Source organism: Prinia subflava, chromosome 16, assembly GCF_021018805.1.
Source record: "Prinia subflava isolate CZ2003 ecotype Zambia chromosome 16, Cam_Psub_1.2, whole genome shotgun sequence".
In the NCBI taxonomy this organism is placed as follows: domain Eukaryota; kingdom Metazoa; phylum Chordata; class Aves; order Passeriformes; family Cisticolidae; genus Prinia; species Prinia subflava.
This window is the reverse complement of record NC_086262.1, coordinates 11,868,000-11,890,349: the sequence shown is the minus strand read 5'-3', so window position 1 is coordinate 11,890,349 and position 22,350 is coordinate 11,868,000. Positions and strand designations below refer to the sequence as shown.

The 22,350-nt window shown below is 55.1% G+C and overlaps 1 protein-coding gene across 1 annotated transcript; it reads right to left on the bottom strand.

Annotated features, from left to right (window-relative positions):
- Nucleotides 1–84: 84 nt before the first annotated feature.
- On the bottom strand, nucleotides 85–20,979 carry NDST1 (N-deacetylase and N-sulfotransferase 1). The gene is made up of 15 exons (XM_063413373.1): nucleotides 20,829–20,979; nucleotides 8,734–9,636; nucleotides 7,704–8,186; nucleotides 7,402–7,489; nucleotides 7,097–7,251; nucleotides 5,850–6,035; nucleotides 5,366–5,494; nucleotides 5,025–5,207; nucleotides 4,611–4,707; nucleotides 4,335–4,458; nucleotides 3,996–4,170; nucleotides 3,613–3,783; nucleotides 2,666–2,775; nucleotides 1,838–1,940; nucleotides 85–1,724 (listed from the first exon to the last, which is right to left on the bottom strand). The coding sequence occupies exons 2-15, from the start codon at nucleotides 9,241–9,243 to the stop codon at nucleotides 1,605–1,607; spliced, it is 2,634 nt and encodes an 877-aa protein (XP_063269443.1). The 5' UTR covers nucleotides 9,244–9,636; nucleotides 20,829–20,979; the 3' UTR covers nucleotides 85–1,604.
- Nucleotides 20,980–22,350: the final 1,371 nt, after the last annotated feature.

Here is a 22,350-nt window from a genome sequence, read left to right as displayed (position 1 = left end):
CAAAGATAGGCCCAAAGGCAGCCAGGACCCCCAGGGGCAGGGCTGGATCATGCCAGAGGAGAGACACAGGCAACAACCAGCAAATAAAACCAGAGCCCCTCATTTATTAGCAGTTAGTTCAACAGGAGCTTACACCAGTGCTTGGGAGCCTCCCCCAGCACAGCCTCCATGGCCCCACGTGCTGCTATAGGGGAAACATCCCGGTGGGAACGCTGCTGCCAGCGGGGCCCCTCACACGGGCAGAGAATTCATTCACCCCACTGCCCTGCCCCACTCTGGCTGCAGCCTGGCATTGCACCCCCTCCCACGGAACCGCTGCCATCCCACATCCTGCGGGGCAGCTCCAAGCAAGGGGAAACGTGGGCCCTCATCCCTGTAAACCCCTGATGGCTCAGTCTCGTGTGCCAACGAATCCTAGGGCTTGGGAGAGGCTGCAGCTCTGGTACAGAGATGTGTCTCCCTCTGGGAAACTGTCCCATTTCCCCACTGACCTGTGTCCATGTCATGTCTAACAACCAAAGAGACCACGCAAAACCCTCGGGGTTTAGGTACAAATTCTGGCACTGAAGAAAAACACCTCCCTGCAAAAAGGCGAACCAAATGAACAACCACCCGCCCCACCCCGGTAAAACCCAACATTATTAAAATACTTTCATTTTTAATATTCAAGAGGTTTGAAGTTCTCAGCATTCTTCTGATTGCCGTTATCCCAATGTCTGTTCTGCCCCCGAGCTCTCCTCCATGCCAGGGTGTGCTGGGCACCACTTGGCTTTACCACAGGAAATACCACATGTGTACAAGATTGCAGGATGGGCTTGAGCAAACTGGGACCATGAGCATACTGGGACCAGTATGAGCATACAGGGACCAGTATGCCCAGACCAGCATGCTAGCCCCTTCTCCTGCCAGGCCACATTCCCACCACACTGCCCATGGAGGGGGTGCCAGAGGTTGAGGAACTTGAAAATGATGACAGAGATGACAAAGAAATTTGAAAGAAAAGTCCACCTTGTTCTTAGCTTTTCCAAGTAGGTGCTGGGGGAATCCAGCAAACTCTCCTATTTCCTGCCATGGGACTGATGGCAGGAGTGGGTGAGGGTTCCTCTGTGCTTTGGGTATCCACCAGCTCCATCCCTCTGCTCCAGCTCAGCAAAGTGACCACCAGTGCACCCAGGACAGCTCCTCCACCCTCAGACCAGGAAGTGAGGGACAGCTCTGGTGCTGCCCTTGGCTCAAGGCAGTTGCAACCCTCTTTGAGTAGAGAAAGGGGAATTTGTGCCACTTCCCTACGCCAGAGCAGGGTGGGAAGGGACTGGGAATTAAAAAGGAAAAATAAAATGAGATACAGGTGGGGGGCAGGCAGAGAGGTGAGAGCACAGGGATTGCAGAGTCGAATCAGTGCTCAGACAGCCTCCAGTGGAGCCCTGTGCTCCGAGGGGTCCTCTCCAAGCCTCTGGTGCAGCCATATGCTCCTGGGGGTCCCCTCCAAGCCTCCAGTGATGCTGTGCACTCCTGGGGTCCCCTCCAAGGCCAGGTATTGCTGAGAAGGTCCTGCTGGCACAGGGTCAGCCCCGCTCATGTGTGGCTGGGGGTGGCAGCAGCAGCTACCTGGTGCTCTGCAGCTCCTCCCGCAGCCAGGTGGGCAATGTCTGCCCCATTTTGTACAGGAGCTTGGAGAGCTCTATGTTATGGTCCCTGTAATAGTCCCGCAGGAAGGAGCGTGACTGCAACAGGAGAGCAAAGAGGAGCATCAGGGGAGCAGCCTGGAACCCACCACCCCAGCACAGCCCAGCTCAGGACCAGCCCAGCAGGCTTTCTGCATACTCTGCATACTCACATCTGAATCCATCTCGGGGTACTTCCTCCCTTTGCTCTTTCCCAAGCATTTTGTTTTCCCTCCATCCAGAAGCTGACACCAGAATCCTTTCTTTGGATCAAACCTGCGAAGCAAGAGCTCTGTCTCAGCCCTCTTATCCCCCTCACACCTCCCACAGACATCCTGTCCAGCAGGTCCCACTGCTGTCCAGCCCTGCACAGGGCACTTCTCCACTTCTGAAATCCACAACCCAGCTAACATCCTGTCATCAACCCTCTGAGACAACCCCTTGCAGCTGTGCAATAAGCAGTCCACCAAGGCTCATTCACTGCCCTCCTGAGGGAGCACAGAGTATACCTGGGTTTAGTTACCATTTTCTGTAATGGCATTTTTGTCCCTGGATGCCCTCAAGTGCCCCACAGCACTTGGGTGGACACATATAGGCAAATTATTATTTCTCTAGGAGTCCTGAGCCTTCCCACAGTGGGGTTTAAATGGAAAGCACAGAGCAAGGTGACACCTACAGAGGTGCCACACAGCCAGCAGCTGCTCTCAGGAATCTATGAGGAGATGGAATGCCAGGGCTCAATACCATCATCTGTGTCACAAATGCACTCCTGAATTCTGCTCCAGGAGCCCAGGGCTGCCCTTGGGCTGCCTGCAGTGACCTCACTGTAGAGTCTGGGTAAGTCTCAGGCAAAAGCTCAGCCTCATCAAAATCAACAGCAGCTCTGTGGAGAGGCCCAAGGCTGGGGGCAGCTCTGGGACAGTGCTGGGTGTCCCCAGGGCAACCCACTGCATGGGAGCAATGGCAGGGTGGAGGAAGGAGAAGCTGGGGGAAGGACTTACGCCAGGGTCTTGTGATAATCGATGAAGTTGGTTACACCAAGGAACTTCTGGACCGTCTCCATCACCTTGGCGGGTTCAGTTCGGAGCAGCTTGCCATCCAGCACCAGGATCTGCAGAGAGCAAGGCAGTGGTGAGGTGCCACTGGCTCCCAGCCCTGCTCTCCTCAGGCAAGAGGACACCTTTACCACACCTTTGGTCATCGCGGAGCTAAATCTGCCACCAGCCTGCACAAGGACACCTGCTAAATACCAATGTGCCCCAGTGCTCCCTTACACTGGATGTTGGAAAATGAAATGCAACTAAAGCCAGGACCCACCTAGGACAACATCAGAGCTTCTGCTCAGGGCTACCCAACCCACAGGCAGCTGAGATTGCAATACAGCAATTACACTAGCAGCAGGCAGCTAATAAGACTTTATAAGGTTAATCAACAGTGGAAAAATCATTCAGGGATTGATCCCGTACTCTCCAGCAGTGCTGCACTGTGTGGGTCACAGCAGGGCTGGCATCCAGCTCCCATTTTTCCTGCAGACAGCTTGAACTATAGGCAGCTTCACCTGCTATTTTTGTCCTGTTCAATGCTGTGGTGACACCAGACAGGGCAGCCCCAGGGGTCTATGGCCAATGAGTGTTGGGTGACCCCGCAGAGCCACCCAGAGCCCTCTGTCCCAACTCCCCTTTAACCCTGCTGTGACAATCCACACAAGGACATTCTTTGTGTGTTATCCATCACCAGGTTCCCTTCTTGCACAGCACCTCCCCTCTGGCCCTTCCCCAAGTATTTTTACTCCTCTCCCCGTGGTTTATAGGGCGTAAGAAAAACAGCTGCCATGGGAACAACTCCACAGCGGACCTTGGATCCAAGATCTCTTTCCCCCACATCCTTGCTTGGGTGAGGGCTCTCCCTGGGTGCTGCCACTGCAGGATTGGGGTGCTGCCATCCCTACCTGGTTGGCGTGGAAGCTGTTGAGCCAGCGCTCGATGTGGGTGGCGTACCAGCCCGGCACCAGGCAGCGGCTCTGCAGCGCGCGCAGCTTCGGGGCGGCCTCGGGCCCCGCTGTGATCACCTCGTGGAAGGTGAACTTCAGGGCAACCGGGTCATCGTGAGCTCGCTGGTGCTGTCAGGCAGGAACAAGGCAGGTTTGTGCCCAGGGTAACCCAAATCCTGGGCTGCCCATGAGATTCAGTGCCTCCCAGGCCACCACGATGTGTCCTCGTGCATCACGTTCAGCCAACTAGCACAGCACCTGCAGTCACCCCACATCCCAAACCAAGCCTCTGCCCACTGTCCCACAGCACTGCCCAGGCCAGGGGAGAGGCAGAGGCTCACCTGATACCAGGAGTAGGCTCTGTCTGCAGGGTTGATGAGGATGGTGATGATTTTGGCCTTGGACAGCAGGGCTGCAGCTCGCCGAGGAGCCACTTCAGAGTCAAAGTAGTTGGCACTTTTCTCAAAGTAGAAGTCAGAGGTGGTGTTGGAGGGGATGGGGAAGAATTCCATGTACCTGGGGGAGGCACAGTGTGAGGCTGGCAGACAGGCACCACAAGATGGCCCCAGCCCTCACAGGTGACATCTCAGACACTCAGCAGGGATGCTCCACAGCACCACTGCTCCCCTGCCCAAACTTATGGGCACCCCCAGCATACTCCTCACAATCCAGAGACCCACCAGTCGATGCCCTTGTGATAGTTGTGTCCATTGAAGAACTGTATCTCCTCAAAAGTCTCTGAGCTGGGGTAGTTGCTGCTCAGATCTGGGTGCATTCCCAGGAAGAGATAAAGAGCAGTTGTTCCTTTGGACAGACAGAAAGAGGGAGTTGACACAGGCCAAACCTCCCTCCGAGCTCTGCTTCAAGGCAGAAGGGCTGACAGAGGCTCTTTGAGAGTGTGGGAGTCCTGTGAAGCCTCCCAGCAGGCTCACAGCACTGAGGGTGAAGGGAAGCACCTGTTTTTTGAGGCCCGATGATGAGGAGCTTCGGGAATCGGTCACAGGTCTTTTCTTTGGACCAAATGTCTTTGTGTCGTTTGTCTTCACAGGGATCCTGAAACACAGTGTGGAGGGTCAGGGACAGAGCAGCCTGGATGGGACCCCACACCACTGCTCAGCCCCTCCAGCCTGAGCACACACACAGGGAGGCCACTCTGCTCAGCAGGCAGGACAAAGATTTGGCTTATCACAAACTCCATTCTGGCAATGCCTGCAGAACCAACCAGAGGTTGGTTAAACACTGCTTACCCAGGTTCAGAAGGAAATCCATGTTGGAAGCTATCTGAGCCTCAGAGCAAGGCCAGCTATACCCACTACCCTCTCCCAGCACAATAAACAGGGTCACTCCCCCTACTATAGGCACAGGGGTACCTGCCACAGTGGGTCCTTCTCCTCGGAAAAGATCTGGAAGTATTTCTGTGCCAGCTGCACGGGGGGCAGCGTCTGCAGCTTCAGGTTGGTCCAGGAGTTGAGGAAGCGGACCAGGTGCTTGAAGGTGTACAAGCCCAGGCGGTCGTTGCCGTAGTTGGACAGGTGGGTCATGAAGATGCTGATCTGAAGCCCAGAGAACAGAGCAGGGGTTGGAGCAGCCTCACCCAGCAGCCATCCCACAAATGGCCCCACCCTTGCTGAGGACACTGGGAACATCTTCCGCAGCAGTGCCAGGACAGCTCTGCAAGACACCTGCCTGTCCCTCCCTGGGCAGTACTTACAGGGTTCAGGAGCACAGTCAGGAACAATTCACCCCCATTGATGATTTTGTCCAGCTCACTGGAGCCACCAGGATATTCATTGTAGAAAATGGTGTGTGTGAACAGGCCACAGGTTTGCCGGGGGAGTACCTGGGGAGGGAAAAAATACATGGATGGAACAGGTGGAAGAGCCAGGGCAATGAAATGGCCACATGGCCTCCTTCAGGCTTTGAGAGCTGGGTCTCCTTCCCTTCCCAACAAAAAGGGGGAACCTGACCTCAGAGGTCAGAACTAGTTCCACTGCCCCTCACAACCCTTGACTTGAATCCACACACAGAAGTGGACAGATGGAAAAGCCAAAAACTGTCCTCACACAAGCTTCACCCATGCAGGATGAGCAAGGGAGAACAACCCCCTCACCCTGGAGCTGCACAGAAACCACTTCCCGAGGTTCTGTTTTGGTGGGGGAGGCAGGAGAAGAGAAGCAGCAGAGACCAGCACCCACCATGATGCCGTTGTGGATGAAGCCGCGGCGGTAGCGGGCGGGTTTCAGGTGTGGATATTCCTCCGTGCTCGTCACCCTGATGGACCAGACCTGCTTCCAAGCCTCGTACAGCTGCACGTGCACAGGGTACACGCCCGAGTGGTGGGGGGCCACAGCGTACCCCATGTCAGTGGGGATGCCATGCTCCTGCAGAGAAGTGAGTGCCTGGGAATGGGTGACTGTGGAGACCTCAAAATCACAAACCAGTCCCTCTCCATTCCCAGTTACAAAATGTCTAGTTGTGCCTCTGGAGAGCAACCAGGTCAAGGCTGTGCCCCTGCATCCTCTCCTAAGCTTGGCTGTCTCCACAAAAGGGAGCCGAGGAGCAGCCATGCTGGGTGGACACCCACTCCTCTGCTTCATTCAGACCATCCTCATCCCTGTCTCCTGCTGTCACCCACGGAACAGCCACAGCCAAGCTGTTGTGTGAACAGTGAGGAGACACAGCTATATAGGACTGTAGATTGGTTTATACCAGTAAATACAAAACAGCCTGGAAATTCTGAGCTGGAACACTGCCCATCCTAAGTAGGAAAGGTCTGGTCTCTCTCTAATTAAGCACTTGTAATTATCAGATAATAAATTCAAGTTAGGTTGAAGATCCCTCTCTTAGGCCATAGGATCCAATTATTAATAGGTCTGGCTTTACCCGTTTGGATTCAAGACAGATGTCAGTCAATCACAGCATGAACTGGTGTCAGTGCTACACAAAGGACAGCCCAAGAGGACAGAGAACTCCTGACCAAGCTGAAGGTCAGAGCCTGCCTTAACAACCAAACATGTCTCTGACAGTTCAGCCTGTAGAGGGAGTTTCCATCAGCCGGAGCCTCCCAGCACAGCCACGGCTCCAGGATCCCACATCATCACCCAGCAGAGTCACACGGCGCCAGGCTGAGCATTCCTGCAACCCCACGGTGCCAGGCCAGGCAGGCATGGCTGCAGGGCACAGACAGGGCCCCCCCTTTAATAGCCACTGAGGCAGCTCACTGCCACAGCAACAAGCTGGCTGCTGCACATAAATCCTTTAGCACTAGGTACTACAGAATAAATGGATTTACCCACACAGCTGCAATATGGGGGACATGACTTAATGTCACCAGATCCCTCTGCTCCAGCAAGGGAGAGGCCATTCCCTGGGAATCTTCTTTGCTCCTCTTCTACCATCCTCCCCTCACCACAAGCAACCCCACTGGCAGCATTTTACTCACGACAGCGAATTTCTTGTTTAAGGTCATCTGCTCGGCAAGAACCGACTGGTTATGGAAGAGGTGAGGCTGCATGTGGCTCCACATGTGGGGGAACCACCAGAACTCCTTCACATAGGACAGCAGCAGGTCATCACCTTCGTCCTCAGCATCAGTACCTGTGGCATGACACTTGCTGTCACCACTGAACACAGAGAGCTGTGTGTACAGCTGGGGCAGAGGGAGAGGTAGCCCCTCCTGGTGGCCAGGTGATGGAAGAATAGGGTGGGATGCCTGAGGACTCTCAGTGGTGCCCTTGCCCTTCTCACCTGTGTGGAAGAATTTCCCTGAGTATCCCAGGTTGAAGGTGAAGTTCGGGATGTGGGTGCGCAGCTCGTTCTGTGTGTCAAACAGTGCCTGGGAGAAGGGGAGAGAAAGCAAGGTGTCCTCAGCACGTGGCCTCAGGGACAGCTGCCACATCAGGCAAGCACCAATGTCCCTGAGCGCTTTGCAGAAGGGCTCTCAGAGGGACAGGGGAGGCCCTGAGGGCAGCAAAGTTCATCTCTGGAGCATCTCTGAGCAAGCACAAGTGTCCAGCCCTGCCCACCCAGCCAGGAGAGCACAGACACACCTTGACATCTTCCACCTTCATGCGTGTGCCCTCCTTGCCCACAAAGATGTCATCGATGTCCACCAGGATGTAGCGGTCAAGGGGCAGAGACAACCTCTTGCCCGTCAGGAAGGAGACAGAGTCCACAAAGACCAACTTGTGCAGCCAGAAGTTGAGGTTGTTGCCAAAGAGCACCCTCTGAATGCCATCGTGGAGGCCCAGGTCCTGCATCACGGTGGTGTGCAGCGCAGCGTCCACACTCATGTGCGGGATGGACTCGGCTGACTTGGTCTTGGCCAGGAGGACGGGCTCGTAGGTGGAGTGGTTGGACTGGAAGACAGTCCAGTCCTCCCCGGGGAGCACACCCTTCTCCACCTCGCTGGGCCGTGTGATGTAGAGCAGGGGAGACTTGGGGTTGATGCTGCAGTCCTTCAGTGCCAGGTTGGAGTGGAGGAAGAGTGGGAAGCCCTTCAGCTGGGCACTCAGAAGGCTGTTCTCGTTGGCCTGCATGGGGAAAATGGGAGCTACAGGGGGTGGTACACTGGGGACAAAGCAGGGGCTCACAAGGAACACCAACAGCCACAGCAACAGAAGCGACAGCTCACCACCCCTAGAGATCCAGGTTCTGGGTTCCCCCCTTCCTCTCTGGAGCATGGGGTGCCCTCAGACCTCACACACTCAATCTGGCCCATGTTCTATGTGCAAAGTGCCCCAAGGCTAGGAGCCCTGGGCAGGAGAAGGGCTGCTGAGCAAAATACCTGTTCACGCTTTTGGCAAATCCCAGCAAGGGTCACTGCTGGAAAACAAGTGCTAAAAGCAACTGGACTGATCCCAGAAGTGTGGTTTTTCCCTCAAAATCTCCAAGGGCCACAGAGCCCTTCCAAAGGGAGAGAGCTAACATGGTGCCCTCTGCTACAAGAATGTGCCCCACACCAACTCACACTGCTTGCAGAAAGCATGGGGAGGGCAAAGTCCCTGTGGAGCAGCAGGACACCAGGGCTCACATCTGGCCTGGTCATGGGATCTTGGCTTGCCCCATGCACCCCCTCACCTTGAAGAAGCCGATGATGCCCACGCCATACTCCACGCAGTACTTGTCCAGCAGCTCGCGGTTCCAGGCGTCCAGGTTGACATACTTGAGGATGTTCTCGTAGATGATGAGCGCAAAGCGTCCCCGGTCCTTATCGGTCAGTGTGGGCATGTCCCCCTTCCCCGGGGCAATCTCTGTCCTGTATTTGAAGCGACTCGACTCCAAAATGGCCACAATCTCCTGGCCCAGCTGGGAGTAGAGGCTCTCCACGAAGACCAGCACCAAGGGGTCTGTGCGGGAGGAGTCGGCCACCTTGAGGGTCTTCAGTGGCAGCAAGCGGGAAGGGGCGACCTTGGGCTCGTCGCAGTCCGGCCCCGCCACGTCCCCAGAGGGCTCCAAGCCCCTTTTCCACCCATATAAATAATAAGCAGAGACAAAAACACTGAGCAGGCAGAAGGCAAAGAGTAGGAGCAACACCACCTGCGGAGAGAGCTGCCAGATACCCCGCCTGGCCCTGGCCAGCACAGTCATCCTTGCATCCGCTGGGTGAGGTGGGGCCCCTCTCCCCTGCCTGCCCCCTCCCCTCACGAGCCCCGGGGAGGGGAAGAAGCAAGCAACCAACCAACAAAAAACTAGGTAAAATCAAATTGAATACTACTAATAAATTAAAATACTAGCAGGCCGCCTGTGCAGGCTCTCTCCCCTCCAGCAGTCGGGCGTCCCTCGCTGTCTGCTTCATGTCACCATGGCAGAGGCACCAAGAGTCCCCTTGCCGAGCCAAAATGCCTGTGGTGGTGGCAGCAGCAGCAGCAGCAGCAGCTCCATGGCTTCAGCGGGGCGAGGGGGCGGCGGGCGGCCTCGGCGTGGTTGGTGGTGGGAGTGCGGGCATGGCGAATCCCGGCTTCCCCGGCTCCACACGGCACCCTGAGAGAGAGAGGTGGCATGAGAAGGCAGGGACAGCCGGCTGTGCCAAGGCTGCCGCTGGTATTTCTGCCAGCGTGACAGCCCCAGCAGAGTCCTCACAAGCTTGCCAGCGTGCCAGGGCTTGCCACAGGAATGCTGTGAGCTCCCGGCGGTACCAGGGATGTAGTGGGAGTGTGGCACGCAGCCGTGCTATGGGATGGCAGCTGTGGGTGCACCTGGAGTGCAGGTGCATCACCAGGTGTGATGGAGGGGAGCCCCCAGCCCCCTGTGAACCTCTGGTGTCTCAAGCAGCTGGAGAAGCAGCCCCGTTCCTCCCTGTGCCCAGCAAGAGCTGCACTCTGCCGAGGAGAAAGGGGGGTGGTCTGAGCCCCCCACGGCCCAGCTCGGATGGCAGGGAGGGACACAGGAGGGACACGGGAGGGACACAGGAGGGACACGGGGAGCCTGCCAGCTGGGCAGCTCAAGGCCGAGCCAGGAGCTGCCAGCCAAGGTCACCGAGATGGGCATGCGGGAGTGCCCACGTGGAGCCAAAGGGACCTTGGGAATATTTTTGCCTTCCCTGTGAAAGGCTCATTTGAAAAAAGGAAAGGGAAACAATGAGCACTGCTTGCCAGAAGGTGAAGCCACCTGGGGGACAGACTGATGAGGTCAATGTGTTTAAGGAAAAAAAAGTGACTCACAGCTCTGTCCCCAAACTCTCTACCAGTGTTGGGGACAAGGGCAGGAGTTGCTGTTCCTCTCAAGGAGAGCTCCTGTGCCCTGCCAGCACCGTGGCTGAGCACCCTCCCTGCTGACACCAGCCGGGCTCATAACAGGATTAAACGTGGCCGGCTGAGCGGCACTGTGGATTACAGGCTGGGGCTTGGCAGGGTAATCCTGTCATCCCTGCCCTTCCCAGCAGCAACTCCTGCTCCAGGCAGCACTTCCCAACCCTGCCGACATGGCACTGCTTCAGCCAGGCCCCGTAGGTGCTGCTGGCAGCCAGTCTCCTTCCAGCTTCCATCACTCTCCTCCTTCACCATATCCGTGACATACCAACAGCCTCCCTGTGCTGGCTGTGCTGGGCATGGTGGAACAGCTGGGTTTATTGATTTGTAATTTATCTTTGTGCACATGGATGATCTCCAGGCACGACCAAGGGAGATGCACCTTCTCTCCTTAGCCCCCCTGAGGTGTGTCCTGCCTGTTCCACCTCACTCCTTCTGCCCCTCCAGCATCCCTGAGACAACAGCCCTGCTGGGGTTTTGGGATAGGGCACTTCTCCAGGTCTGTTGATTTTAGGGATGTGCTTATGCAGAGGGAGTCTCCCCACCTAGGGATGCAGAGAGCTTGGAATGCATTATCCACCCTGGCTGTGCCATCCAACTCCCTCTCCAGGTTTCTTTCATCTGCCAGCAGCAGTGGGTGCTGGCAGCTGCATTCCCACAGTGACGGGCAGGCAAATGGCAGCAGTGGGTTTGATGCCAAGCACCGGAGCCAGCAGCTGATGGACAGGACCATGTGTCCATCCTTGCACCATCCTCCATGGGACAGGGAAGAGGGCTCTGCACCTACATCACCTGCCATTTCCAAGGGCGTTTCATTAGTCCATTTTCCCCAAGAGCTTTTCATTATTGGTACTTAATGACCAGGCTTTGGAGACAGCATCTCTGGCCAGATGCCGGCTGAGTCTTCCCAGGCTGCCCAGGCAGGGGGTGCAGCCAGCACCAGACCCCCAGAGCAGCCAGGTGTGAGCTGGGACTGGGATGGGCAGCATCATGCCCCAAGCACCTGCCAGTGTGGCAGGAAGCAGGCAGGAATCCTGCTCTGCCAGTTCACTGCAGAGCAAACCCTTCATGGGGAGGATGCCAAGGGCTTTGGGGCGATGCTGCAGGGTGGGGATGCTCCTGCCCAGGGCTTTCCTAGTGCAAGTGTGTGCTGGCTGCATCCTGCCCAGCAAAGCCCTGCACAGCCCCGGCAGTGGTGGGAGAGCTGACAGCTCACTGCCAGACAAGAAAGCAGGTTCATGCCCAAAAGCACAAAACAAGTCCTTGAGACCAACAGCTTTTCTAAAACAAAAAACAGAAACAAGATGGTAACATTTTAAAAACCACAAGACCTAGCAAGGTGACAGCCAGGGTCAAACTTCCTTTTAACCTGATTTTTAGATGCTGCTCAGATGCCTTTTAAAACCACAGTGGTTATTTAAAAGGTACCAACTGGAAATGTCAGCCTGAGTCCCACACACAGACCTCAGGCCCCCAAAATTGGTGCAGGCAGGCTCCCATCACCAGGGGGGTACTCAGCCACAATTGCACATCAACGACCCTGGGAGAAAGAACCCTGGAAAATGCTCTTTCCTCGTGGGTTTCTGAGCAATGCCCTGGCAAGGACTCCACTGGAGAGGAGGCTCAGTGAGGAGGCTTAGCCACTGTGCTCTTAATCCGGCTGCCCTGACAAACACAATCAGCATTCAAGCAGCTTCCCAGTGTGGCTGGGAGCCTGGAGCACCCTGTGGAGCTGGGTCCGACCCCAGGACTGGCAGGGAGTGCAACCAGGGGACAGGCATTTTACTATCATCACTTGGAAGCTAAGAGAGCTGCAGGAAGAAGGGAAAAATGTTTGAGAAGCTTTTCAAAACCCACCCCCTGGTGCAGTTTGGGGATGGTGGTTCCCCTCTGCCCAGAGTTATTTTCCTCAAATACTGCCTGGGGAACCACTGCACCCCAGAAAGTCAGGGAGGCAATGGATGGGATGAGAGGGAATGAAACCACCTCCATTAGTGGCTTACAGCACTCTTCCTTTAAATACCAATGAGATTTTGCAGGGATGCAATGGAAGGATTGAATATAAGCAAGGAAGTGCAAACAGACCCAGAGGAGAGGGAAGGGTCAGTGATCCCAGAAGACAACCACAGCAGGGGTTGATTTATGGAGGGGTGGAATAGGTCTGGTTGCAGGTGCAAGCAGTGAAGATCAGGCAGTTCACAAGTCCCATCTGCTGGATAAATCAACAGTCCCAAGCCCATGGCCCAGAGGTGGGACCACGGGTGTGGCAGAGCAAGAAATTGCTCACACATTTCCCTTGCACCACTTTGGAAAGGGTGGAAGGGGAGAAGCAGGCATCCACTGTCATGCAGAAGACACTCCAAGATTTTGTGCACAAACCTACTGTCCACAATTCTAGTAGCTCCCAAATCTCCAACATTCAACCCACAGAGATGAAACCACATCCAAAACATCACAGCCAGATGGGTCACCCTGCTCCTCTCCTGCTGGCACCCTTTGGGTGGGCACCCCTGCTTCTCACTCCTCATTGCTGCAGGGAGAGACCCACCACTGCTAGGTAATCACCTCGTCACCACCATGCCAGCTCCACTTCTCCATGTAAGCCAGCCCTGGGGGTTAAGCATGGATGGAGGAGGATTTAGAGGCAGGATGCTAAATTGCATTGCACAGCTCAGCGATTTGCAATCACTCCTGCTCGCTCCAACACTTCCCTTCCCCTGACCGACCACTGCAGGGAATGTGGATGGATCAGCCCCACCTACACATCTGCTGCATCTCCCACTTGAAAGCCAAAGGCTACTGGAAGGTCTAAATTTGGCAAGGCTGGGACTCAGGCCCCCAGCAGGCACACAGTGCTCATCCAACTCCACCTTCTGTCTCTCTCACACCTCAGGCACCCCCACCAGCATCCCCAGCAATCACCAAGTGGTGCCTTGCAGCCCTGGGAATCAGCACTACCTGTAAAAGATGCACAAAAGGCAGCCAAATTATTATTAATAGGTTTAAGTTCCCTCTAGAGGGAATCCCCTTCACTCACTGGTAATATTTAGAGGGCTACAGATCTAAAACCACTGAGCTAAGCACGTCCTTAGAGAGGAGATTAATGCCATCACATTATTCAAGAGACAACTGCAAGCTCAAGACAGGGGAGGTTGCTTTGAAAATGAAAAAGTAACTGGCATGAAAAAATGGCCTTTAAACACCCACCTCTGCACCGCTGCCTTTATCAGCTCTAAATTACAGTGATCCCAGCTACGACTGGAAATATCTGCAGACAGCTGGAAGCACTGGCAAGAGAAAAGAGCTGTCTCAGGGGGTGAAGGATCACTGTCTGTCCCTGTCTCCATCTCCTCCCTACCCAGCCACAGCTGGAACCACTGACCAAGAGAGGCCACAATCAGGAGATGATCTCCTTTACTGTGGTGTGTGGTGGTGTGATGATCCCATCAGGATTTTCCTGGAGCTGGGGCACAAGCCCTGTGCCACAGGAGACAAAGCCACACAGCCCAGGAAAAGAAACCCAGCATAAAAACTTGAGCCACTGCAAAACCAAGAGTTTCTCCTGGTGATCCCCATGTCCTGACAGCCTGAGTGAGCCTTTAGGATGAGCCCAAGAGACTTGGACAGAGGGATGAGCTGTAGGGACATCCCTTTGCCTCCTGCCAAGCTGCAAAACCTGGGTGCAGGGACAGGGGAGAGGGATGTGGAGCAGACAGAGAGGGGAAAACACAGAGAAGGACACAGAGGAGCAGAAAGGAGCTTGTCCCAGTCACCCACTTGCTGGAGGTTTTGTAATGCCAGATAAGGAGCATCTTAGTGGTAGATTACATAGGCTGCTTAAGTGCTTTGCAAACAGTAGTTACAACCTAGCAGGGAGAAAACCACCTTGCTCTGGGAGAGGGACAGTCCCAGTGCTCCTTTCCTGAGGACACCAGCCTTCTGACGGTGCCCAAGAGGTGCCAAGTTAAAAATGGACAAGAGACAGGCAGTGACAGGTAGCCCCTGGTGCTGCTCCCACTGCAAACCCACCTGGCTCAGCTTCTCCCCTTCATGCACAGGCTGGATATGACCAAACACAAGGGAGTATCAGGAAAACTCATCCATGATTTATAAGGTCTGGAGGATTTCCACCGCAGGAGGCCTACAGCAGGAAAATCCTCCCTTTTTCTCAGCTCTTTTTTGTTAAGATCTGATTTATAGAGCCTGGCCAGAAGTGAGCAGTTGGAGCATTCACCTGGATTGCTGAACCAAGTTTCCCCTTGACACCTCACTCCCCTCTGGAAATAAACCTCTGGTTCTGCCTGCCCACCACCTTCCTGCTCTTGGGGGAAAGAAACCAATATGAGCAATGACCCCAGTGAAAGTGGTTAAGAATTTTCACTTTTAAAAAGTTATTTTTACTCAAAGTGTCCAGCTCTGGAAGAGGCATTTTTTTTCACCCAGAAAGCCCCATTAGCACTTCAGTTTTACCGCAAAAGATAGAAGTAATGTTTTTCTCAAGTTTTCTTCAAAAAAACAATCATGAGAACAGCTCATTGCCTGCAGAGGGATGAAAAAGCAAGGTTCAGTGTGTGGCATGTATATGCTGATTTTTTAGGGGAGAAAAAACTTGAATAAATTTTTTAAAAATCTAAATCCCAAAAAAACTGGGTAAGGTTTCTGGAAGCCCATGATTAAAACTTTCATGGCAGAACAGCTGGCAAGCCCAACTGGTGGGTTTGTAAGACCAGTTCTAGCAAACCCATCTCAAACCCACATCCCAAGGTCCTGTCCCTGCTGATCCCCAACTCCCACCCCATTCCCCAGCCCCATCAGTGAGGCTACACAGAGGAACCCTCTGCAGAAGTCACCCCATTTCTGATCCTGGGGCACCAGTGGCTCCCACCCTCCTTACCCTCAGCATACTGATCTGGAAGAGCACCTCACCATCTCCCAAAACCCACATGAAATCAGTCTCCTCCACAAACTAGGCCAGCAATTAGCAGCAGTCATTAGTTCTCCTGTGCCCCAGGGACACTGGGGTTGGGCAGCTGATCCCTCAGCACCATTGATCCCCAACACCATCCCAACAAAACACCCCAACACCCCACAGCCAGGTTAGGGTTTGGGCTGTGCCACTGCAGCCCTTCCCCAAAAAGCTGAAGCCCTTCACAGGTGACTCCTCCTCAGGGGTATTTTTTGTCCTTGAATCCTTGGGAACAGCCTCGGAGCAGAGCTTGGGGAATTCTCCCAAACTTTAATTGAAAGAGGTGCTTAACGAGGAGAGTTTCTTTTGTCTGTTAATTGAAACAGGTTCTTACTGACAAAACTCTCCATGAATTTTAAGTGGGTTCACAGGGGGGAAAAAATCCACTCAATGAATTGGGTTTTCCTGCTTCGAAATGTGCCGTGTCGGTTCCTGTGGCTTTCCAAGCACCCAAGAGCCTTTCTGGATAATCAGGGTCTGAATCCTGAGTATTTTAAAAAGAAAAAGGATGAGGGGAAAATAATCTCGCATGCATTTTTATATTTCACTGGAGTGGCAGCCTGCCCCCTTCACAAGCAGGTTGCACGAGGACTCCTATCCAAAAAAAGCACGGACTGAAAGCCTCTCGATGCCACTCTTTGCTGCCTCTGACACTTGGCTTGGCCAGACTTTCCCTGCAGAGATGCTGGTCCTGCCACAAGTGAGGATGGCATTGGATCTCAGAGAGCCTTGAGGCAGCAGTGATTCCCTGTGCTCAGCCACAGCAGCACTGTGAGCCCCACGGGACGGTCCAGCTGCTTCCTTTGCTCGCCAGCTTCCCAAGCTGGTGGGAGAGCAGAGCCATCCTGCCACTGCCAGCTGTTCTGGGGAGTACAGGCTGCCCTGCAAGTGCTAACCCGGCCCCAAACCAGCACTTCTGCAAAGCAGAATCCATAAAACCACATCATGAACCAGCTCACACAGAGCAACCGACCCCCCAACCAGTGCCCACATTCCAGAGAAATCCCTGCAAGGATGGAGCTGCTCCCTCCTCCCAGGAGCTCCCCGGGATGCTCCTGTCAGACCACATCCATCCTGCCTGATGCCCCAGTGCTTTGCTGAGCTGCCTCTGACCTCCCCTTCCCTGCAGTCTGCCAGGACAGACGCTGCCAGGAGCCCGAAGCACCCGCAGGGCCAGGTGCTGGCAGCCAGTGTTGAATCAGAGGTCAGAGCAGCCCCTGCCGTGCCGTGGGTGTGCTCCCTCCCGGGGTGGCAGGTCCTTTGGGAAGGGCTGGGCACGCACACTGACGCACAGGCAGGACGCTTCCAGGGCCAGCAAGCTCCAAGGTCATGGCCGGGACAGGCTGGAGATCAGATCTTTTATTAGACCAATGGACACAGTTGGAACAAGCGACACATTTTGGCCACGCAGGCATTTCTCAGGCCCAAGAGCACATCTGTTTTTTCCTAAAGGTATTAGTTAGGCTAATAAAAGACATTACCTCTGCATGTAAACTTTGTCACCCTTAAAATGTACCAGAGGCTGCAAGGCTCAGCAGCCCAGGGAAAACACAGGGAGCAGGAACAGGCACAGAGCACAGGGGACATTTGCAAGATTTGTTTGAAAATTTGTTTTCACTGCCTAGAACAGCACTGGCAAAGGCCACACTTGCCCCAGCAAGCACAGCTGCTGGCATCTAAGCTGCTTCTTGCCTCCCTGATTTCCAGATCCAGGTCTGAGGCTGCAGGAACCTAATGGAATGTCCAGGGGAAGTATGTTGCTTTGGTTTACCTGCTCCAGTATCAGCCTTGTCCTCTCCTTCTCCTCTGCAGGGGCTCCAAGGCAAGCAAATGCTTGGGGAACCAACCTGTCATGCCCCACCTGCACCAACTCCTTCCCTCCTGGCCTCAATCCCACTATCCAACGCAAATCCATGAGACCAGCAGTGTACTAGCACAGCAAGGGATGGATCAAGGCTGATGGAGGAGACTGAAAATGGCCTGAGCCAAGTGTCCAGACACTGACAGCACTCATAGCCAGGACTGTGTGGTTAACACTTTAATGCATCCCCTTTCTTTAAGAGCTCCAAGCCCTGGGGCTGCAGGGCTGTACAAGGCAGTGAAGATGCAGACAGTGTTGGGAAGGAAGCGGAATACTTGGAGGGGTGCTGACAAGTAGCTAGAAGGTATCCAGGTTTTGCCAAGAGATGGGAAGCAGAGCCAGAAGAGCAGCAGGCTACCCCGAGGAGCAGCAACATTCTAGGGGCTGACATCCTTCCTAAACACCCAGAGCTTTGGGGTGAGACACACATCTCCCAGTGTAGCAGAGGGGGCTGAGCTGGACATCCCTCACTGTACATCCAACCCTCAACATGCCCAAGCTCTGAGACAGGAAACACTTCTTCCCTGCTTTACATCGGTGAATGTAAATTCCAAGATATTTGTGGTTCCCTGGCAGAAGCAGGACAACAGGGCAGAGGTCCCAGAAGAGAGTCTTGATCTCTCCAAGACAATCTCCATTTCCACAGGTTTGACCAGATCAGTAGCAGGGCTGAACTCAGGACATGCCCACCATAAATACCAGGGTAGTTCCCCTCGGGATACCATCCATTTAGGGATCTCTTGACCTTCCTAAACCCCTTTAGGAAGGCTTGTGCCACCTGAAGGTAGTGCAGAGGATCCTGTCCCTGTCCAGGGGCAAAAGGCTGCAGCAAGGTCCTGCTGGTTTTGGGGAGGACGTGGGAACCAAGGTGCTTCCAATCCCAGCCCCCTGGCCACTGTCACACAGGGATTTATAGCTCGATATTGATTAGTCTTCTGCAAGCTCTGCCATTTCAGTCAGTGGCTTTTGCAGGAAAACAACATGAATCATAAGCTACAGGCCACCAACTCTGTATATGCAGGTGTGACTCCAGCCCTTCCAGGGGTCTGGCACGAGGGCTGTCCTGCTCCTCCACACCTGGGGACAGGCACAGAGTGGGCATGGGGGCACCATCTCCCACAGGCACCTGCAGACTGGTCACGGCCCCCAAGGTTTGTAGGATGATCTCCAGGAAGGCAGCATCCCACATTCCCTCCCCCCAGGTCCTCCTGCCCCTGTGTCAAGTTCCAATACCACCAACATACATGAGACAATGGCACAAAGCAGTGCCACCATCTCAGCCAAAAACACACAGGGAAGTCAAGGGTTGTCATGAGGTGCTGAAGTTGGAAGGGCTGGAAACATCACTGAGACAGACTGGAAGCCCCCATCCTCTAGCCATGAAGCAAACACAAGACATAGGAACTTAGTATCTAGCTTCTCTTGTCTTGAGTCCTAACTTTATTCTGGCAAGCTCTACATGAACAGCCAAAAATGAAACCACAACTCATTAAGGTACATCTAGAAGGTGGAATTACACAAAAAAAAACCCCAACCTTTTAAGCAAAACCCTTCATGATCTGCCCCAGAGTACAAAGAGCCAAGAGAGCAGCTCCTTCTCCAGCATACAATCAGAAGCTGGCTAAGATGGTGAGACAGCCCTCCATCCTCAGCCCAGCACCCAGAGATATCCCAAAATCAAAACTGCTTATAAAAGCCTGTGGAAGGAGACAGGCAGGTGCTGATGGTGACACTCTGCAGCAGGGACACACTCGGCTGTGCCATACTTCACCATGACACACTACTGAAGAAAATATTAATCATTCCCTCTTCATTTCAGCCTGGCTTTTGACTTATGAGGTGTCTTCTTCCTTCAGTTTAAATTACCACCAACAGCGTATTAAATATGTCCTGTTCTACAGTACTGACAGAGAGGGGGGAGAAAAACAACCTGTCAGGAAAAGTCTGTTTGCCTGTATGGTGGTGGGATGGATTTTCCAACCCCATCTAAACAAAATCATAGCAGACCCACCTGCCTCCCAAAGGCACAGGAAGCAGGAAGGGCTTTGTGTGTGTGGGCTTCCCTACCAGCATCAGTGTCCCATGCCAGCAGCTCCAGGTTGGAAGGGGCAAATCTGGGGGCTGCAGCTAGTGGGGTGTCATGGTATGTACTGGGGCTGGGCAAGGTGACCCTGATGGGTGGCATGGGGAGGTCCTGGCTTCCCCATACCCACACATGGATGCCTCAGCCATGGGGGAGCTCTGGGAAACATGAGCTTTGCCTTCACTGTCCTTGCCCAAAATGAACACTGACACAGGCAAAGGGAAGATGCTTGGCCATTCTGGCAGAAGCCAACAACACTGGGGTTTATTTTCCTGCCATATCAAGCCCTGCACGTTTTTTCTATTGTTTAATTTCCTTCTTCTCCACCCACGGCAAGTTCACTCAGAAGAGAGGAACTTATTTCCTATTGAATTTGTCCTGGTTGTTTTATTTGGAAAAAGGACAGCTTCCTCAGCTGTGGTCCCCATGTGCAGCCGAGGGGAGCAGGCACAGGACTGCTCATCTCCCCATCTTCACCAGCCCAGCCCCAGTAAAAACCACTCTCGAGATGTGAGTAACAAAGATGCTGCTTTGCTGCAGGAAGAGCTGCTGTTCCAAGGCTGCCGGTGACAAAGGGGCACTGCAAGTCGCCGGTTTCCCAACCCTGCAAGCACCTTTAGTGGGAAGACAATCATCCCCATGGTGTGCTGTGGCAGCAGCTGGCCGGGATCACGAGATGGGGGAGTCCCGGTGCTGGGATATGACTGCAGTACTGGGAGGGAGCACCAGCCTCGATGGGAAGCAAAGTCTTCCAGGTGATGCCAAAGGTCGCCCAAGCTGGTGTGGCTTCTCTGCCACCGGGCATCAGGGGCTGCCCCCATCTGCAGGGGACAGCTTGCCTGTGCGGTGGTGGAGGCAACCCCAAAAGTCTTGGGGAGATAATACACACAGCTATGCACCAGAAGCCCAGCAGCTCACCAGTGGCAGAGAAAACGCCAGGACCTCTTCCAGAGGGGTGGTGAGGTGCTCCACAGGAACGCCAGCCAGGTTGGGCAAGCCGTGCCATGCGCAAGGTGTGCACCTCCAGGTGCCCTGGCCGCTCTGGTCCTGCACGGTTTTAGTTACCACCACTCACACTCCTCGGGAGCGGGGACGCCCCAGGCCGCGCACCCCGCGCCCGGCGCCGTGCCGCAGCTTGGCCTCGGTTGCTCCCCGGCGGTGCCCGGGCGCGGCGGGGCCAGGGCACCCCGGGCACGGCGCGGCCTCGCCGCCTCCTCCGAGCCCCGTGCGCCGAGACCCCTCGGCCTGGCGGGGCCGCGGGACGGCCCGGAGGGGGGTGCTCCCCGCCGGACCCCCGCTCCACCCGGGCCGGCTCCTCCCGAGGGCACCGGGCCGTTCCGCCGCGGGGACGGGCGGGGGGTGCCGCCGTTCCCGGGGGACGGGAGGAGCCGCCGGGCCCGGTCGCCGGCGCAGCCCGGCCGGGGCGGTGCGAGGCCCGGCGGCCCCGGCCCCGCTGCCGCCCGCCCGCTCCTCCGCCCGCCCTTTGTCTGCGCCGCCGCCCCGCTCGGGCCGTACCTGCCGCTGCCGGGCCCGCTCCGCTCCTCTCCGCTCCGCTGTGCCAGGCCGCCGCCGCCCGCTCCGCCGGCCCGGCCCCGCTCGGCGCGTCCCGCCCGCCGCCCGGGCAGGCACCGCCCCCGCCGCCCCCCGCCAGCACCGCCCCGGGGGCCGCGCGGGCTCCGCGCCTCGGCCGGGCCGGGGCTGGGCTGGGACAGCGCTGAGCGCAGCGCCGGGGGCAGCGCGGACCTCGGGGCTGCCCCCGCCCCAGCTGCCCCCTCCGGCCCCCGGGGTGACCGTGAGCCGGGCGGTAATCCCCCGGCGGGAGGGCTCAGATCCCCGCGCCCGGGGTGCCTGTGATGCTCCTCGTGCTCGGCGATGCTCCCACCAGGCCCCCACGTTCCCACTGTTTCCCGGGATGAGCACGATGGGGTGTCCAAAGGGTACGGCCCAGGCTGTGTGTTTGGTGTAGCTGGGGTGTCAGGCTCCTACACAGAGCCTTTTCATCCTTCCCCCAGTGTGCACACACCCTTTGTGTGAGATTTTTAAAGCCAGCCAAACCTGAGGTCGTCCTCAGCCTCCTCCCTTTCTGCAGAACCCAGGTGTCATTTCAGCGTGCTGGTATCACATTGTTTCAGCTTTTCCTCCCTGACTTCCAGATAAGCTCAAGGGCCACGTCCAAGTTACCGGCTGGCTGCCCCCAACCTGCGTGCACACACACCAAATTCCCTTCATTCCTCAGAGAGGGGGAAAATGAGCTGCTCCACTCCTGCCCTGCCCTCGGAGGCTGCTGGGGACTGTGCCGGCATGTGGAGACACGCTCCGGTCCGGAGTTAATCACTCACACGAGCCGCCCAGGTCTGTCTCACTGCCCATGTTAGAAGGAATGTGGTGCATTACGACAGCCCTGTCAGGGTTCATGTCCAGCCCATGGGGACAAGTTTCATGTCCAGACCACGGGGATGAGATGTGGCGGAAGGTCTGCTGGGTTTGGTTTAGGCAGCATACTCAGGGAGAGCTTCCGACTGAACAAGAGTCGAGGAAGCAATTTCAATCAAATGGAGCAAGCAGATAAACAAACAAAAGGAAAACAAGAAAGGAAATTGTAGCGCAAGAGACACAAAGAATGGCAGACTATTATGGCTGCAAGTTTTCTAAGTGTTCACTGAAGTCAAAGACTTCTTATCCTTAAACATTTCACTTCCCTCACAAGCATTTTCTCTGAAGATACCTGAATATTTTGCAAATGCCAAAGTTACTTGAAAGCAGCAAATTTTTCAACAGCGAACTGCTGTAAAGGGTATTAAAGGGATTTTTTTTTTCAGCCTTAAATGATTTGCAAACTCAGCCTGAAAAAAGTATCTCCCCAGGGAACAGCATTCTGAGGCCATACTAACCTCTGCCAGAGGAGATTCATGCACAAATCATTGAGCAAAAAGCCAGCAATGAGTAATCAAAGGCACACACCAAACTCCAAGAACAATCTGCAGAATCCACAATCTCAAGCGGTAAAGTTTTCCACTGAATAATTTCTTCTGAGAAA

Excerpts from the sequence above, each read along its gene's own strand:
- NDST1 (XM_063413373.1), bottom strand. The coding sequence starts at position 9,243 with ATGACTGTGCTGGCCAGGGCCAGGCGGGGTATCTGGCAGCTCTCTCCG. Across the intron at positions 2,776-3,612 it reads ACAGCTTCCACGCCAACCAG|ATCCTGGTGCTGGATGGCAA; the intron begins GTAGGGATGGCA and ends TGCTCTCTGCAG. Across the intron at positions 1,725-1,837 it reads ACCCCGAGATGGATTCAGAT|TCACGCTCCTTCCTGCGGGA; the intron begins GTGAGTATGCAG and ends CTCCTGTTGCAG.